At 36.0% G+C, this 19,509-nt stretch overlaps 3 protein-coding genes across 5 annotated transcripts in view; 2 read left to right on the plus strand and 1 right to left on the minus strand.

Annotated features, from left to right (window-relative positions):
• Positions 1 to 459: 459 nt before the first annotated feature.
• Positions 460 to 2,956, plus strand: LOC138125044 (cysteine dioxygenase type 1). The gene is made up of 4 exons (XM_069040295.1): positions 460 to 794; positions 2,126 to 2,358; positions 2,553 to 2,719; positions 2,771 to 2,956. Exons 1-4 carry the CDS (start codon positions 475 to 477, stop codon positions 2,804 to 2,806), a joined length of 756 nt encoding a protein of 251 aa, XP_068896396.1. The 5' UTR covers positions 460 to 474; the 3' UTR covers positions 2,807 to 2,956.
• or (AP-3 complex subunit sigma-2 or) lies at positions 2,819 to 4,336 on the minus strand. Of its 2 annotated transcripts, XM_069040297.1 has the most exons (5): positions 4,131 to 4,336; positions 3,981 to 4,072; positions 3,637 to 3,928; positions 3,486 to 3,559; positions 2,819 to 3,275 (listed from the first exon to the last, which is right to left on the minus strand). In XM_069040297.1, exons 1-4 carry the CDS (start codon positions 4,197 to 4,199, stop codon positions 3,491 to 3,493), a joined length of 522 nt encoding a protein of 173 aa, XP_068896398.1. In that variant the 5' UTR covers positions 4,200 to 4,336; the 3' UTR covers positions 2,819 to 3,275; positions 3,486 to 3,490. The 2 variants fall into 2 exon arrangements, with proteins under 2 accessions (XP_068896398.1, XP_068896397.1); XM_069040296.1 differs by lacking the exon at positions 3,486 to 3,559 and having other exon boundaries at positions 4,131 to 4,332.
• Positions 4,337 to 4,390: 54 nt separating this feature from the next.
• Positions 4,391 to 19,509, plus strand: part of fra (frazzled) — a 28,694-nt gene continuing 13,575 nt past the window's right edge. Inside the window, exon 1 of one of the 2 annotated variants that reach the window (XM_069040268.1) lies at positions 4,391 to 4,629. In XM_069040268.1, coding sequence (XP_068896369.1) covers positions 4,503 to 4,629 — 127 coding nt within the window. In that variant the 5' untranslated portion in view covers positions 4,391 to 4,502. The remainder of the gene's footprint in view (positions 4,630 to 19,509) is intronic. The other variant, XM_069040269.1, reaches the window with a different exon arrangement.

The following is a 19,509-nucleotide window of genomic DNA, read 5'->3' on the forward strand; positions in this document are numbered from 1 at the left end:
GGACTGTGGTAACGTGACGCAGAATTCCTCACCAAATAGAAAATTATTTGTAATTCCGCAAGTGGAGGCGCCACTACCCCAATGAACCAGTTGCCTATATTTTATTTAGTATACTACATTTAAAAGTGTTACAGAAGCGACGTGAATTTAGATTTTTGATCGGATCAGATCCTGACAACAACAAAACAAAATCAACGCGATATATTTTTTCGCACACCTGTTACATACAAATTAAGCCTGAAGAATTCGAAGTGGTTGAGCTAAGTAAGATAGAAAGTTCATTGAGAAATTAGCTATTTCCCATCGTTACTGGACTGATCGACTGTGAAGTTTTTGCAGTATAAAGAGAGTTCTGGTAGGCCGAGTTACTTGTTTGATGTTGGTAACAAACAAGCGTCGGCAATATTTTGAAATATTTTTGAATTAACTTATTTGACCTAAGATAAGAGAACCGAAGAAGTTATCAAAATATCAATGGAGAACTGTGGTGTTATTGATCAGAAGCAAAACGACTCTTGTGATCGACCGGAAAGCATCAGCATCTCTCCGACCATGTCAGTGTGTGAATACAAGAACTACTACCAAGACAACGAAGATGAGATTCTTGAGGCGAAGCTGTGCCAGCATTTGGGAAACAACCTTCCGATTGTCGCTAATCTTGATGATCTCATCAGAGAATTGCGCCAGGTTTTCAGCTGCGAATCTGTCAATGTGGAGTTGGTGAGTTACCTCATGAAATCCTACAAGTCCCACCCTGTCGACTGGAAGAAGTACGCCAAATTTGACAGGCACAGGTAAGCTCACACAACACTTTGCCCCAGCCGACCCCTCAAACTGTTAGATAACAACATTGCCAATTAAACGAGCGCGTAGTGACCGATTTTTTGATTCTGTTATCTGTTATTATTTTGGTCTAAAAATCCAGAACTTTCATCTGTTAAATAAAGATTGCTCAAAACAATAACATCTTTCTTTTATTTACTGCTCAATTCGATTACGATAATTTGTTACAACGATGAAATATTTACAGCGAAACAAAAAGACGCCGAAGCTCTATAAATTTCCGTTTCATTATTTACAGTTATCTCAAATATTTATAATTTGGAATTTATCGGGTTCGGTTTTTGAACAAATGTTGTGGGAAATACGTGACTCAAATTATTATGTATGATCAAAACTGAAAGGGTATTGCACTAATAGTAAATTCCAGCTCCGTAGCAGCACGCCCATAGTAATTCCTTTAATTTTGAGGTAACATTGTTAAACAAACAGTTTCCACGTTAGGTAAGGGAGAAAATAGGGGAATTATTTCAAGAATATAGTTATGAGGGTTAAAAATTCAATAAAGCTTCTATAACTTACTAGGAACTTATTAAATGGCAAGGAAGTAAAAAGTAAAATGGGATGTTCATAAGCAAATAGAAAATAATTTTTAAACAAATACTTAGGTACAATGTTCATGTTTTAATTAAAAAATAAACAGTCTTAATTTCAAAAAAAAAACTCTATGATGTCGATCGTTAGAACGTATTGTTTCATGCCAAAAGGAATTTGTATAATGCTTGCAACCGATTTTAAGTAAAAGTATTATTTATAGCAAATAACATTATTACTTTGATTAACTTTCTTTCATTATATTGAAAACAAAGTGACAAATAAATTATGATTGTCAACATTCTTACGCATATCATCGACAATGTAATCTATTTCGAAATAGTTTTTTTAATTTTAATTTTAAACAAGACTACAAAAACTCGCTTCTGATAATAACGAAATTATAAACATGAATCGCGAAATGTATCGCCAAATCAATGTCACAAAGAATGATAATTTTGAAATTCTTAGCCATTGCAGAAACGTATTAACCTTGATCCTTATTTAGTGGTAATACCCATAAATACGAACGCAATCCAAGGTCTTAGTAAAGTAAAACAAAACCAGCAAATATCAATCAATCAGATTTCGAGTGAAACACATTAAAAAATCTATCGAAGGTTAAAGGGCAATGGTTCAGTATCGATTTAGATCGTCAAACCCAAAAATTATGATAACTTCAATAAATCATCTCTCAACTGTGAACTTTTAATACCTCTAGGGTGCAATCGTAATTAAATCGTATTTGCAGATATACTCGCAACTTGGTCGACAAGGGCAACGACAGATACAACTTGATGATAATTTGTTGGGGTGAAGGTCACGGTTCAGCCATCCACGACCACGCCAATTCGCATTGTTTCATGAAAATGCTTCAAGGGTCCCTCGAAGAAGTACGATTCGCGTGGCCGAAAAATGAGGGAGAGCAACTCAAAGAGACCAGAAGGAGCAAACTTAAGCTGAACGACGTTTGTTACATTAACGGTACGTTCGGTGGAATTTTTCCGTCATCCTGGATAGTTTATGGCATTATATTGATAATCGGCGGAAAATACCGGATTCTGCGAGTCGCACGTTATCGCGTTTAGTTGCTCTTTCGCAAACTTCATATTTACGCAGAAAAACCCATCGCCGTTATCTGTATTAATGAATAACAACTGAAAAAAATCTTCTTTCAGATTCCCTCGGTTTACATCGGGTCGAGAACGCGTCCAACGTTGATACCGCCATAAGTTTGCATTTGTACTGCCCCCCGTACGACAAGTGCTCGATATTCAACCAAAACACGGGGCAAAAATCTACCGTCACGACCACCTTCTACTCGATATATGGGAAGAGAAACAAGGTAATTAAGTGAAACGTGATAGTTATCGCATAATACACTTTTTATTCGCAGGAAAACAAGGGAATCGAGCAGCCTGAAGATAATTAAAAACAACACCACTTTCTCTCAGCTCTTCGTTTATTATTATAGTTAAAAATAATAATATATATTTTGTAAAATGAACTGTTTATAAATAACTTTTTATTGTTTGAAGTTTTACTGAGAAACTAACAAAAAATATAAATTGCTAATCTATTATTCAGTAGTTATTTACACAGAGGGATATATGAAGTTTCCTTTACACACTTAAATAAAACTGATCACGACGGTGGTGAATATAAAATGACAATCATGTGTACTTTGCTGTTGAAGGTTCATCCAATAGAGATTTACAGTCTGAGGGCAAATGAAATGTTGTGATATCAATGTTTTGAAACTGAGACGCTACTTGAGGTCAGAATTTAAGGTCTTTAATGGCTTGTGGGAGATCAGGCAATTTAATATCTTTGATTTGTTGAGGAATGTTCATGTTTTTCACAGCTGAAACGGCACGAGCGGGGGCCGCCGCTATTCCGGCCTAAAATTAAAAAACAAACACATTTTTTAACACCCTAGAGCTACTCCAAACTTTCAATTGAATTAGTTTTCAGTCTCAGCCTCTAACCTAGATAGTTCAAGCTAATTTCAGACAACAAATAATTAAAGTACTCTAACACTGTAATCATAGGCAACAATGAACCAAAGCGTGACATGAACAATGCATCCCCTGAGAATGATTGGAACTTACAAAAATTAGAACTCAGGCTGTGACCACATCATAACTAATTTTTCCTTAAAATCATTATCCAAAGTCAACAGATTCTATAATAATGTAATTTCTTGTAAGACTTGCCTGTTTTAAATTTTATAATTAAGTAGAACACTGTGATTAGTCTTACCTCTTGCTTTTCCAATTTGTTTTGATCTTCTATCCTAGTTAAAATTTCCGTCATATTAGTTTCTAGGACCATGCCCCCCATGACAAGCTCATTGAGAATGTAGTGTACCTTGTCAACATGAAATATGAGATCCAGTTCGCAAACATTCTCAAAACATTTATCCAAAGTTTCAACAAAAACTTGGATTAAATCCAGGATTCCTAGTTCACTTTCTGAAGAATCCACACAAAACACGAAATATAAGGTGGCGTAATGTCGGTAAATTAATTTATAATCGCTTCCGCCTATTAGACTGGAACAAAGCGATCAATTGGGGGGGTTAAGTGAAGAAAAATGATTCTTACCTCCCGCCCTCCAGAAAATTACAAACATTATCGTCACGCTTAGAAACTAGTTGGAAGGTTTCTTTGATTATTTGCTGTTGCATGTCTTCTGGCTGAAACACCCGCACATTTTGTTAAAACCGCAAAGAAACATAACCTCACCGGACTCACAAAATATTGATAAAACTTGGATAATCTTGGTTTTCCATGATTATTGAACACTAAGATTGCTTTAATCATTGTACTTGTTTATTTTGTTCACTAAAATTAACCTGATCAAAATTAATTATTCATTTTCCTTAACAATCACAATCTATCGAGATGACAGCTGTCAGGCAAGAGAAGTCACCTGTATCAGTTACCGGTTAACGCTGTGTGGTGGCGCAGTCGTCGAGATTTCCCCCTCTACCGGCGTGGACAAACTTGAAAAAAATAACATCATGGAACACAATAAAATATGGCGGCAGCGGAGTAGCAAGCGAATTTGACAAGAGCAGTTTGGCTGTTTGTGATAATTTATTAAAAAAAAATCGGTGTTATGTAATGAAAGTGGTGATTTTATTAATTTGTGTTTACGTAAAAACAATGACTCGAACAAATTATGGGTGTTATTGTAAATACAGTTTAGTAATATTCGCAACAGTGGCTTCTTTTTTGACATACACACAAGGTAACAGAATGGTTTTTTAAACAATTATTGCTGCTTATCGACGCGGTTGTGAGCGATTTCATGTATTAAACGTCCTTTAACATGACTGAAATTGTACTTTGGCAAATTTTCCGCGTGATGCCAAATCGCAATCGGCTAAAATCGCAACTTTTTCTGTTTGTTTATATTTATAATTTCAACTTTTTATGGCGCAGTTTTTTTTTAAATAATTTGCGTCGTTAGTGCTCTTCTATTACCGCAAACTAGTATCAACATTTGCATAACTCGCATTTGACGAGAAAAACTAATTTTGCGGCGTCGATCAGTCTGCTGTTTGATAACAGAACCAAAATAAACAAACTTTTATATTATTGCCAAACACAGTTTTTTCACACTTTCTAGTTAAAATCGCTGACATTTTACATGAAAACAGTTCACTCACACCATGCCATTTCCTAACCCCCAATTTCAGACTGAACCCAGCAACATTACATACAGCGTGACAGAAACTCACGATACCCCTGTTTTGAAAATTCTTTGTAATCGAGTGTGCTGAACAGATTGATACTCGTCACGTTATGTGTCACGTTTGACATTTAATGTTGTAATAATTATGACGGGAAAGTCTTTAAGGGCGGCTTCACACTCTCTCAATTGGTCACTTGAGTCGGAATCCGTTTATTATTCTATTGTTCAGCCGCATATATAATTTAATTAGGAGGATTGTGAGACAAACTCGGGTTCTTTTTTTGTGTGATTAAGCCTAATTTTAAATTCAAATGTTTTCAAAAGAACTGTAAAATCTTTTTTCTGTCGTAATTTAGGTTTGCATTTTAATGCGGATTTATTTCCCAAAACAAAAAGTTTTTGTGGAAAATTTAATTATAAATGTGAGCCGTTAATCAGCCGGATTATGAGCGGAAGGTATGAAGAAGAGCACGCCATGAATAAATATACGTATAAAATAAAAGAAGAAATACAGAAATGTAAAGGAATACGAGCGTAATATACTGTTCCAGTTCTAGGTATGAAAAATTGACAGCTGCAAAGATAGTGGTAGTTAGTGTTGCAGATATGTATTTACAAAATATTTATAATATGACAGTCGTCTATTTATAATAATAATTGAGGAAGGTGGAATAAACAGGAAGATAAAAAATAAATGTGTCGCTTAATTATTGCATACTAGAACCCACGCTCTGTACTTGTAGCTCTAATAAAAGATACAATAAGTTGCGGAATGCAAACAGGATACTGAAAGGATATTATGAAAGTATGACATCCAATAATAAACATTCACGATATCGACAGCCTGTTTATTTGATTTGCTGCAATTACAAGTTTTTGGTTCCGTTTTTGATTCCAACACGATGTGTTACAACAAATACCAGAAAAGTGATGTTTCGATTTGGATTCGGTTTTTCCATTCGATTGGAATTGTTTGCAAAAACGAAATTTTCTCGTTGGCCGAAAATTTGGAGACTCGTGCTATGAATATTCATTTTCTCATAAAAATGAAGTGGAGGAGATTATCCAGTCCACTAGAACTGTCATGTACACCCCTTAATTAAGTTTCTACGTTGTTCTGTTTCCAGTGTAGTTAGCATTTTCGAGCACGCAATTTTCTCACATTAGGTAACTCTGTAAACCTTCCTTCCATTCTTATCAGTATTGCGGTTATAAAGTGTTGTAACGTTTGATTTTTGATGTGTTTCGAAATTTGTAAATACAAAGGTGATGTCACTTGAAATACTAGACTGCGTAGACACGGTGGCATATTGTATAATATTCAATGATTTTTTTTTCAATGATCTCATTTTATCTACTGATACGAGATTGGTTTCAGTTTATACAAGATTAGAATAAACGATAACTAAAAATCTACAATGAAGATTAACATGGAAATAATTGCGTCGTATTTTTGTTTACTTGTAAATCAGTTTTTGGGGTGAAATTGAAAAAAAACAACTTTTTTTTTATCTTTTGAATGTTAAAATAAGTTATGGATCTTTTACTCAGCAACTACGTTTCGATTTCTAGATTTATTGTTTGAACCAGTGAATAACTGTTTTTCAAAAATTATCATTCTCAAAGAACAAAAGTTTGGATTATCAATTTTTGATTTTTTTTTTTGGTGTATAATGTAAGGAAATGTGCTCGCACTAACCATATAGGAGTATTGATTAACTAACAAACTACATAGTTTGTTAGAATATTTTATTAAGCAGATGAAAAAGGTCAGTATAGTTTGTCCAGCGAGAGACTGATAAAACATCTCTGACATCTCTCGCTGGACGAAGTACATATATAATTTAAAAAAAATATATATGTTCATGTGCGGACTAAAAAGAACAAGACAGTGGAATAAAACTGATTATTTCATTCATCATGGTTTTCAACCAATCGTAAGGCTTTATTTTTTGGATTACAGCGATAATTCGAGAATTTTTTATGTTCCTTATTCAAATGTTTTTTTTGTCAATTTTCAAGGCAACGCTGAATACTAGTGTCACATTTTTTACTTTTATATCAAATGTCAACATGAATCGTCAACTTCCGACGAGCAACTTGGAACCATTTTGAAGGACTTTAAACAATAATATTCATGAAATAATCTTAACGAATTACATACATTCGTGCTTCTGAAATAATCTGTTGTAATTACTCAAGTTGATTAAAACGCAACACTCGTATTATTTTTTGACAAATTAAAACGTCAAAAAATGACACTCGTAATCAATTTTCGTATTGCAAATCGATAATTTCGAAGCACTCATGTAATTACAAGTGATAATTTTATTGAAAACCGTATACGAGTAGCAACAACAATTATTAAATGTACTTATATTATTGTTGACGTTTATTTGTATAATTATGATTTTTTTTTGTTTTGTTTATTTTTAATTACGATCGATGTTGTTCACGTAATTTGCTACTGTAAATTCAGATACATCAGATATCTCCGCCTTTTAATTAATTATAAACTTCCATATGCAAAAAATTTTTTTCGTATTTTATACAGTAATGGACTGGATGTGTGGCTAATATATACATAATTTACTAAAGTGGTACTTCATTCACAGCATAGCAACTGTTACTGCATAGCAACGCATAAAAACATTTTTAACATGGAAATTATTTTTATCGGTGTAAATATGTATTGAAAAGGTGATTGCTTAAATTTGAAGTATCTACGTTTAAAATATCTTCTCCACATCGGAATATTGAAATTTTCTGGGAGGACAAATTTGGAAAATATTTTTGTTTATTTATTTTGCTGAAGCAACTTGCCTACTATTTTTTTTTTATTTGTAATTTTCATATATTCGACATTTAATGTCACTTTTGCAGAGTGTTCCAAAATGATTGTGGCATCGTAGAGTGCTTGGATCGGAAAAAATAGTTTGCCATCTTTCGATGATAAGGTCACGCACTACATTAGAATAAGCCGCTGGCAAGTGTCATTATATCATTTCTGTAACTTATTGCCTGTTGTCAATATAAAAAAATTAACAAGAAAGTGAAATGATGCCTCGAGTTTATCCAATGAAAATTAGTCAAAACATTTTATTATTCTAAGGAGTTGTAATTGGTTTAAAACCATTACAAACTGATTTAGTTAATATTGTTTGGATGATAAACTTAACCTCTCTTATACCTGTTACTTTTACGGTTCTTGATAGTTGGTATCACTTTTCTAATATGCCTCAAAATTCAAAACACTCAAATTGTCAAAACCTACTACGATACCACACTTTCTGTACAGGGTGCCTCCAAATTCGCGAATTCCGAATTCGGAGCGTTGTTTGGGATCACTTCGTTAGTCCAAATATGGAAAAAAAATCGGGACTCCCCCCCACAAAGATACATTGGTCTGAAGGTGCACTCTTTGAACTGCATTTTCTTCAAATACAGGCGGTTTATTGTCATTTATGGTGTAGATGATTGTGGAAAATAATAACGTAAAACAATTTTTTGAAGAATAGCTTTACTTTGGAGTAAAAATATCTTAAATGTTTGTAATTTTTCTTAAAAATGGAACGGCAACGTAGCTAGAACAGTATTTTATTTTACTATACTGTTATATTATATTATATTATACTGTGGATATGCAGGCTGCTATGAATTGAAAAGTATTTACGAGCTCCACTGGGTCTTTCCCTACCACGCTCTGAATTCGGAATTTGCCAATTTTGAAACACCCTGTATATTGGACGATTCAAAATGGTTGTGGATAAATATGGCAACTATGTACGAACATTTATGTGGCAACTGTGTGGATGCGGTAGAGTTGACATTTGGATGACATTTCATATGCGTGCATTTGATTTTTTTTTATACCATTGTACATCGATTTGACAATTTTCAAAATTGCGCGACTATGAACTATCAAAGAAATGTCAACTCTATCCTACTTACAGAGTTGCCACATAAATTTTCGTACATAGTTGCCATATTTATCCACAACCATTTTGAATCACAAAATGTGTACATGAAATGTTTCACATTTTCGTAGAAAATGCAAAAAAATAGTTTTTTGTTTGACACTGTCAGAATTTGAGAATTTTCTCCTCTGTGAACGGATTTTGATAAATGTCAGAAGTTGTCAAAACGAAACGTCAAGCTAATTTTAAAGATTTTAAGCGATTTGGAGCCTTTAAGGAGATCGTCGAACAAAAAATATTGTATTCAACTCGTTTGTTAAATAAACTACTAATACGTAAGGTTTTATAAACGTGTTTTTACTGAATTTGTTACGAAATATATTATTGTTCATTACTTGCAACACATCCTGATGCGATATTATCTAAGTATGACTTTTAATTTAAGACATTTTACTATTCTCAAAAGTCAAGAATTAAGTTTATCTTAAGGGAAAGGATTTGTGAAAGGATTTTAGTCTTTAAATCGATAATAATAAACAATCGCATACATTGATATTTCTATTAGTTCTAAAATATACAATAACTTCATCAATAGAAATTTAGAAATAGATAAATAAAAAAAATATTTCTAGCACAGTTAACATTAAAAATGGTAAGTACTTCTAGCACAGTTACATAATACTGCATGCATTATTCCTCTCGTTTGAAAGAACTTATGACAAAATGTAGAATTTCCACCTGCAGCATGTTTTTCTAGAGGTACGTAACAAGTCTAATGTATTTTTAATAATTCTGTTTCATGAACGGAAATTCTCAATGTTAATATCCCCAGTGCATGTCAAGTTGTCGATAAAATTATCGACCAGTGATATTTTGTCAAACTATTTCCTGAAAAGAAATTACTCAGAAAAACTGGTAATTTTATCGACAAGTGAAAATTATCGACCAGTGATATTTTGTCAAGACTATTTCCAAAAAAAAGAAAAATTGATAATTTTATCGACCAGTGATATTTTGTCGACTATTTCCTGAATAAAAAAAAAATACTCAGAAAAATTGATGTAATAGATTTTGTTTTTCATATTTTTTATGTATTTCTATAAAATATTTATTCCAATGAGATTTGCCAAATTTGAATTTAAATTTTCCCTAATGCATTAATTATTATCCCTGTCATTTGTTTATCATTGATTCAAATTCAACAATTATCTGGTTGGATGAAATTTTTTGAAGGAAATAGTCTTTTTTACACATTTTATTACTCCGTCATCATCACGAAGCGTTTAATTGATGCTACGTTGCATAAAGATATCTTCCAGTTTTATTTTATGGCATCGTAATTTAAACACCGCCTCAGCTTCTTCATTGTTAGAAATAAAATAGCGTACTCGCAGTTACAATAAGACTGCTTTTGTGTTTTATTGATACCGTTAATTTATTTATGAAATAAGTTAGAGGCTATCGCGACCTCTGTAAAAGGAAATAAAAGTCGTTTCCTATTCTCTCATAGTCATTAGTATTTTAATAAGCACAGCAAAATATGAGTCGGGAGTTAAATCACCTTCTAATTATTTGATCGATGTGTTATTATTCGTCATGAAACATTTACAATCGAAATTATCTGTGTACATTCAGGTTTCGTAACTAATAATTAGCTTGTTGAAAAATTTTATCTGGAATTTAAAGGAAACAAAGAAAATTTTTAATCGTCAGTGTGAATCAAGTTCGGACATGATTTTGACTGGTTATGGTAAATTGCGCTTATATTACGTTCGTAATCAGTCAGTCTGAAGTAAGTAACATTATGCTGTCTTGTTCTGTTCTGTACATTTCACTTACAGTTTATGTAAATTGCTCTTCATTAATGCTGTTATCAGAAATGCATGTCCAAGGCTCAGTTGTTTTTTTTTTATCGATTTGGAGGATAACAAATGTTTCCTGTATTTTTTACTGCCGCGAACGTGTATCCCCCAGCAGTATTTGTTTTTTTTACGTACACACATAAAGTAGTAGCGGGGCTTATTGATTGATTGATAGATAATGGTAGAACACCGACTGAACCCCCGACACTCAGACTGTTGCCCCATTCTGCATCCTGCTGTGTCTGCGAGCGAGATTTATATTCCGGCGGTGGTATCCGCGAAACCTTTATAAAACCAAACTTTTTATGTGGGCATACAAGACGTGATGTTACCTCGAACTAGGTCTAATAACGTCTAATGTATTCCGCCTCCCTAAATAAAAAATGTCGTACAAATCAATCCGACCGCGTATTTAGAGATGTTGAATTTATAACGAATTGGAACTTTTCCCCGCCATAAACGAATCCTCTCCGGAATAACAGGGAATATCGATCTTTAGATCTCGATCATAAAAATAACAGCCCCACAGCCGTAAACGTTTAACTGAATGCGGGAGCATGGTCTGAAACATTGTGATCGTAATCTACAGAGCTACTACTGCCCCAGAAAGAATTCCTGCGTTAACTATTTATGTATATGATTTTTTTATTTAAATTAAATCGGAGATGAAAGGGAGGAACAGCCGTAAAGGCTCATATTTTATTGGGTGAGATGCGTCGTAAATCAGGGTCCACCATCCGAAATGCACACGAAGAGACCGACATCTATACCAAGAACCCAATCCTGACGACATAAATTTCTTGGGTATCCATCCGGACAATTGGAAGCTGGGCTGCTGCTAATACATTGCTGCGAACGTGGGTAGATCCTTGTTGCGTTCATAATTTAAACAATTTGCAAATCAGGAGGGAATTGTTACGACGAGGTCCCACTGACCCAAAAAAAGAAGTTGACGTTTATTTTGCCGAAATAGAAGTTAATGAGGCGTAAGTAAGACCATTTATGGAATGATAACTGCACGTTAAGTACATGAATGGCCACAATTCAACAGTTTCTCCAGTCCATTATCGTTTATCGTAAATCTTGTGTCGGTCAACAAACTGCGGTGGTCTGCGCGATTCTAAAATTGGTAAATTTGAATGGAGTCATAATTTGGAGGCACCATCGTATTTATTTTCGGTGTAATTTGTCGACCGCTGACGAAAATAAATTGATTCCTGTTGTAAACATTTCACTTATTTGTGTTGATAAAGTATCGTCCAAAGATTAGCGCCTCGCTTGCGTCTTTATCGGTCAATTTGTATTGTGATGGGTGGGTGTCCGTAATTAAGACGAACAAGTTCACGTCTTAGTTAAATTGGGTGCGAATTAACCTTTACACCGAGTGGAATAGTAATCTAATTATTCCACAAAGATTTCTGTTGAAACTTAATTACGTGTTTCCTGCAACGTTAAAAGGTGACGAAACTAAATTACTTTGTCCAGGTCCGGATCTAGGAAGGAAACAAGACCACGTGGTTCCGTTCAGCGTCCTCTAAACCTGTCTATTTCTGTTCTGAAAACAAAGTTATTTCACTTAACCGCTGTACTAGACTAAATTTACAACGTTATCTTGCAAGTGTGGCTAAATGAGTCCCGGCTACTATTTTAGCGTCGCACAAATCATCTTTCTCGTAAATTTCGAAAGGCTGAAAGTTCGTTTCGAGACCACTCGATAATTTATTCCTGTTGTCGGTGATGATTTATGCTCGGTGGAGCACCACCCCGGACTCACACAGACAAAAGATTCCCTTTTGTGTAAGTCGAGTGGTCTTTTTTAAGCTCCACCATAAAAGACTGCACCTAATAAAACGAAAAAATCCGATCGCGGGGGTTGGACTCGAGTTCATACGCGGCGGGGGTGGCTTCGTCGCCGGTTTTTCAACGTTCCCCCGGCGAAAACAAATTAAACGTCTTGTTTAGGTGTCGGCGGCGAGAGATTTAACAAAGTTTCGGATTGAAATCGTTCCGAATTGGCGGCTGCTTTTGTCGCCGAAACAATCGTAATTTGCCGAGTTGAAAGGGGTTCGTTACCGTTTCGGGGTGGTTCCGGAAAACGAACTTTTATCTGAAATATCCACCCCTGTTAAATAGAAACAGCAATTTAAAGTTTCGGTGGTGCGCCATTGTTTTAAGAAGTGAGATGCAAAGCATCAGCCTTCGACGATTGGATTTTCAAATTGATTCCAAGTATCGGCTCTCGCTTTTTTCCCTATCTAAATCACAATTCTTTGTGACAAATGTGCGGCCTCCCGCTGGTTGGCACTTGATCGGATGTAGGAGAGTAAATCCTTTTTTCTTGGTTGAGAAAACTGCCGAAGCAGAAATACTTCAGAAGCCACCCGATAAATTTTACTATGATTAAAAAATGCGCAAGGGGAAGAGAAGACTTTTAAAACTCACATGCCATGAAATAGTGTGGCTGGCACACGCGAATGTAACTTCGCGGCGGGAGTTTATGAATAACAGCCTAGATCAGTACTCTGTTATCACGTCCTTTTCAGTCTTTTATTACATTTAGCACATTATCTCGGTAGCTGGGGAGCTCACCGCATTTTTAGTGCGTAGATGAAAAACCTCTCTGCCATATGGCGCCGTCAACAGTGTTTTGGACAAACAGTCTCTAGCGCAGCTTTCAGACTAATTACACCAACTCCTCAATCTCTGTAACTTTGCTCTCGATATGAACTGTCGCTGCCGTAATAATTGTGATTAATTTTAATGAACTGCATGGCCATTTGCGGCGGTACAATTTCGGTTTGTTGTCATAAAACGCAGTGAATTAATTTCACGTTAGTAATATGAATGAAGCTTAACGAGAAAAGTTTTTTAATTGCTTCAATAACGCGCAGTACGTCCATTACCTTGCACGAGAACACTCACTGCCTCCCTATTTTTCCTTCGATTCCCTCTTGACATTTACTCATATATTCCTGTCCCGATTCCTTCAATAGACCGTGACGTTATTGCTTGTTGGGATTCCGCTGACATTTTCGAACTTCCAAAGCAAATTCAAGAAGTAATGACAAAATGCGAGGAGTTGGAACCAGGAATTCTCGCTAATAGTTCAGATGTTCCCTGAAAAGTGTTTGATGCCGTTGACATTTGGTGTTAGTTCATCGAAGGAATCACAGTTGTTCGTCATTTTATCGACAGCGATCTTTCAATATTTGATCGCTTGGAAGACAGGGGGTCATTTGTTATGTTTGACAGCAACGAGGGATCAAACCGAAGGCGGTGATCCATTGTTTTGGCGTTCGTTAACACGTCAATGATTCTTTTTTTATTTTTTCTCCGGTGTTCCGGACGAGTATTGTGTTCTCGGACACGGGTCAGAGGCTCCCAAATGAAGTGTCAAATTGAAGGTTTGACCTGACCCATCTGTGAATAAAACCTCCATATTCTAGATGACAAACTCTATTCACGCTAGTGCAATCATTGGTAGAAAAAGGCGTAAGAAATATTGATCGACCGTTGCCCACCAAATTACAACAAGCGATGGGTGAGGAGTATTTATATGCAGCCAGGGCATTTCATGTTTAGCGTTCGGCTAATGAAAGCTTAACGTATTAAAAAAGTTTGTTGGACTTAATTGATTACCTGTCCAGACTGTTACAAAGGATATTAAGAGAATCGGAGTAAATATCCGCAGACAGGATTTTCAAGCGGATGGATCTTTTAATAATAGAGCTTGAAAGATGTGAGGAAGAAATGAGCACAAATGACTCTTAATATGCAATTTCAATTTGGATGGGTTGAGTTTATTGAGTGTTGGCGTGGTCAGGCAAAATTTACATATGAAAAATTCCATTCTATTAGATTAAAGATACATATTTTCTTGCAACCTACACAAGTCGCATATGTTTCATTGGAAAACTTTGTATGCATTTTGAAAAAAATCTTTATCAATTAGAATTACCTACAGTTATCACTTAGTGCGACATAGTTGTTGTCATTTTGAAATTTTATATCATACAAACTGGAAATTTCGAAGAGACGAAAGATGGAGGAGACAAATTGAATTTTTAGTGTGACAAGTTCATCTTGAAATTTGAAAATGTGACTGGGTGCGCACCTGAATCCCAGAATTAAGAGTGGTTGCCAACTGGAAACGGCAATCGGGCTTTCCTGCATGTCAGCACTATCATCTCACTCCAAGTGGAAGTTGATCGTATTGATCCGTTGATGGTAAATTGCGACAATGTGCTTCCAGAGATTTAAGACTTGTGTTAAATATAAATTATTGGCAACAGTGGCACGTTGTCTTGTAAACAACTTGTAACTGCTGATCGTAAACCACAATTAATCTGGACCTCGTAAAATGAAAAGTAACAATCAACAATGTTTCCATATCTGCGGCGAGATGAAAATTGTTGGGAATGGCGAAATTCTGAAGGAAGTTGGTGTCATTTTGTCGAGCAAAGTCGGATTGTTTGTACAGTTATATTGATGCTCGGCAGATTCCAGAAGATCATGAGAAACAGATTTTGAGGACACACGAACGAGTTAATTTGACGAAACGCGCTGTTCAGTCGATTCTTAAAAACAGTTTATTACTGGTGTTAATTGCATCTGCACAAGCAGCCTTTACTGCTGTGAGCAGTGAGTTATGCTCGTTTTATGTACGTTCGTAAATAATTTTGACGGCACCACCTGAAAAGTGACGGAGTAAATAAAATCCCCCACATCATAATAATACGTGCAGGAAAGCGTCGACTGAAAGGTCCAATCATTTAAATTTCTGTGGGCACGTTTGCAGGAACCGGTGACAGACAGACCAATTGAAAGGCTGAAAACTCCAGTCACGACAACAGTTTAGACCTTCGATAGCACGAATCGTGTGATTTCTGTGCATTTTTCACGACTATTTGATGGAGCAACGGCCTCGCCGACGGTTCATTTTCCTTTTTTTTTTGCGCAATCTTATTTGGTGAAGTTTAGAGCAAATTTACACAACGAATCACGCGAGCAGTGCCAACGCAAACTTCATCATCCTTCTTGATTGATTCGGAAACTGCGCCAGGACTCCAGATTAGAGAGAGAGTCTTCTTCCTGGCCTGGCTGAAAAAAGCATTGTTACATTAGCGCTCCGGTTTATGGGGCAAAGGAGGTGGGAATGAGAAACGAGGAGGATCCAAGGTTTGGACTTAATCACTCCTGGAATTTGTTGTCGGGTTGGCAAATACGTAAATAGTGGTGATAAAGGACTCCGGCTTAATGAGTTTTCTTGAAATATTTGCATATCGACACGTGACCGTCTCCAGAAATTGTTTTTGTCTCCGGGCTGTGTCGTTGAGGAAACAAAACGGTCCGATAAGGCATGAGACCTTCTACGGGTTTAAACCAGATTTCTGCAAGCACCGTAAAAACTGCCAATTACCTGTCGAGATTGTCATCGGTCTCATTTCGCCCGTTTTCAAATAAAATTAAATTGATAATTAAGTTTTCGATTTATTCGTTTCCTGATCGAATCGAGCGGTCTTCGATTCGGTGCGGGTTAAAGGACAAAACCTGTACTCCTGCAAATTCTAATAATACTTGTCTCGATAAATTACACGAAATAATCCGTAAATTATAACGTTGTAATATGAACGGATAATTTATTAACGACGTAACCACTTTATCATGGCCCTTTCTTTTACACTAGGAACAGTGGGCGGCAATAATGCATTCATGTGAGGCCGTCAACTCGTAATGAATCTAATTTTAATTTATTGGTACTATCTATTATGCGGACGAGGACGATTATTATGTTATTATATTGGCATTTTTTGCTTCGATTCTAACACCTGTCTATTATTCTGCGTCGTGGGCTTTGCAAATGTGAGTCGAAGAGAAACCATTATGTTAATCAATTAAAACCAAAAGAGAAACGAGCTTTTTCACAGAATCCCAATCCATACTTTGCGGTAACCGATTTCTGGTATCATCATTTTGTGTAAATTTATGATGGGTCTCATAATTAGATTTCGACTTTTTCCAACCGGAGACTTTCCTGGAAACCTCGAAGAATGTTGCTCGAAAAATAAAGTTGACGTCATTGCCGACGAAGCTTGGATTAGAATTTTAAATTACAAGTGTAGTAGGTGGCAGTAGCCGTTATACAATGAAATTGATTTTACTTTATTTTACCATCGAATGAGATGATGAAAAACGTAAAATATGTAAGTTTCTCCGACCAAGAGACGCAGAGAAAGAAAAGAAACTCCTGAACTAGCAGGAATATTATGCGATTTAAGTTCTTTATTAGAACGTTCGCAGTAAAACAAGGATTTCAAGAACATTTTCTTATTATCCTCTTGCAGCACACCTTATTATGAAGTGTTTCATTTCTAATTTGACATTTACGTAATAAACATCTTTAAATGCCAAGACGGCTCCAACGTGCAAATTATCCACAACTAAGTTTGGACGAGGTGGAATGATTGCCATAAGGGAAATTGGTTTTCCAGCGAAAAATATTTCGATGTTTGACCTGTGGCACAGATGGATCCACACAATTTTAGAGATCCTTGGGCCTTATCGTGATCTTGGATATGTTGAGTGAATCTCAGATAAGATCCTGAGAATTTGAACCCCAAAAGATAATTCCGTATAACCAGAGCCGTTGAAAGCCGCGAGGGAACATCATTCCTCCATTTGTAGACAAAAATTGATTAGAAGAGTGAAGGTCTAGTGTTTAATACGAAGTTTTTGCGACGTAAACAAATGATGGTCAAGTTAACACAGTAGCAAGAAGAGAGGCTCTTTAGTATTGACCCTAACAATAAGAAATTTATAATGACATTCAAAAGAAATCCTGGGATGGGAAGGCGTCAATTATTGCGCTTTTTAAAGCGTAGATTAATTGGAGCATGTTGACAGCTAACCTAAAATATAGAGCCAAAAAATCTTTCTTTTCTTTATTTGCAATGTTCTACAGTAAAAATTGGATAACTTAACGATTCCTATTCTCGAGGCAAATAAGGGCACCCTTTGCTGAAAACAAACATGTTCCAATTTTTATCCCGATTAAACATAAACAAATGTCATTCGTGTCAAACGGCGGGAAATTCAAACTTTACACTGTCCTAAACGGTGTAATTTTTCCAACGCCTATTCAGCCCAGGATTTCATTTGAACGCGCGATGCATTTTGTATTCAAGTTTTCTCGTTAGGTGGCAAGTTTGGAAATATTTTAGTAATATTTTACCAATTTTGAAATGCGTCTTTTATCAGGAGAGGTGTTTGGAGGTGAATCGCAGCCAGCCAGTTCATTATGAGAAGACACAATGAAGAGCCGAAAATAAATCATTATGTGTACAAAGTGCAGCTAACAGTTGGATGAAATAAGAGTAATAAATTAGAAAAAAGAAAATAAATTGTTTTTTCCATGACGGTAATTCTGTTGTAATTGGTTCTTATTTTACGGTGCTGCAACTGACAGCAGTTCATGACTTAACAAATAATAAAGGACGGTTTGTACTCCCAACTTATTTAATTAATTTGGGAATCGTTACGTATCCGTGCATGCATTACCCGGAGTTGTACTCCCTGTTGTGTCATAAATCAAACTCACGGAAGGCCGAAAGGCACGAATAAATCATTATTAGTATCAGTGTTAGTTTTGTGACAAGTACCGAGATTAAAGTTGGGAAACTCCGGCCGACATCTCCGGAACAGGATTTTTTTCCGGACGTTTATAAATGAATAAGGTACAAATAGAAATGAAATAAATCAAAACAACGTTAGCACAAAAACATTTTTGAGGGTTGAGATGGATAATTTCCGGCCACATGCGCGGTGGGAGGGTTTTGATATGGTCGGCTACCGCTTCCAGGGGTTATCATCTAGGCTCTGCGCTAGTTGGTTTTCAATATCACTCGAACCCCTTGAATATCCATCCGTTGAATTTATATCTGACCCGTGCAGAGAAAGCTTATTGAAAGTTAAGCTCGGATTTGGTGGAAACTTCACAGTGCGGGATCGGCAAGGTGCGAAAGTTAATAGTTCTCGGGGAGCATTAGGTTTTTTTGGTTTAATGTCTCTTGAAAATCCCTTGAAAGATCTTAAAAGCTCTCCTTCATCGGCTGTCAAAAGTTCAGGTGATAACCCGACGCCTCGTAAAGCCCAGCACTAACCCGGGCCATAAATAAAAGTCGTGACAGGATCGTTTGCAATTAAATTCGGAAAAGGATAAAATCGGGCAGTGCCGATTGGGGTTTTATGAATATTGTTTGTTTCGAGGGCGCAACGCCGTGGGAATAATCAGTCGGCGTGTAATTGCGCGAATTAGATAGGAATTAATAAATAATTCAATCGAATGCAGCAACAAGATGCTGAGATAACGGAGGAAATGACTACCTAGAAGTACTATTGTGTAGAAACGATATCACTCAGCCCATCAGTGGAATGGAAGGATTGTTAATTCAGGGACGCTGCAGTCGGTCCATTCATATGTCACAGCATTCGCCACATTCTTCCACCATTGTGCACATATTGAAGGATTTAATGGAAAGACAGGTTCTACGCCACCAGAATTTCTAATACCGAGCGAAATTTACATGTTTACCATCGCAATTCCCCAGCAAATTGAAAAAAGAGGGATCGCTTTAAAAGCATCGTTCCGCAGAATC

This window comes from Tenebrio molitor, chromosome 2 (genome assembly GCF_963966145.1).
Source record: "Tenebrio molitor chromosome 2, icTenMoli1.1, whole genome shotgun sequence".
Lineage (NCBI taxonomy): Eukaryota > Metazoa > Arthropoda > Insecta > Coleoptera > Tenebrionidae > Tenebrio > Tenebrio molitor.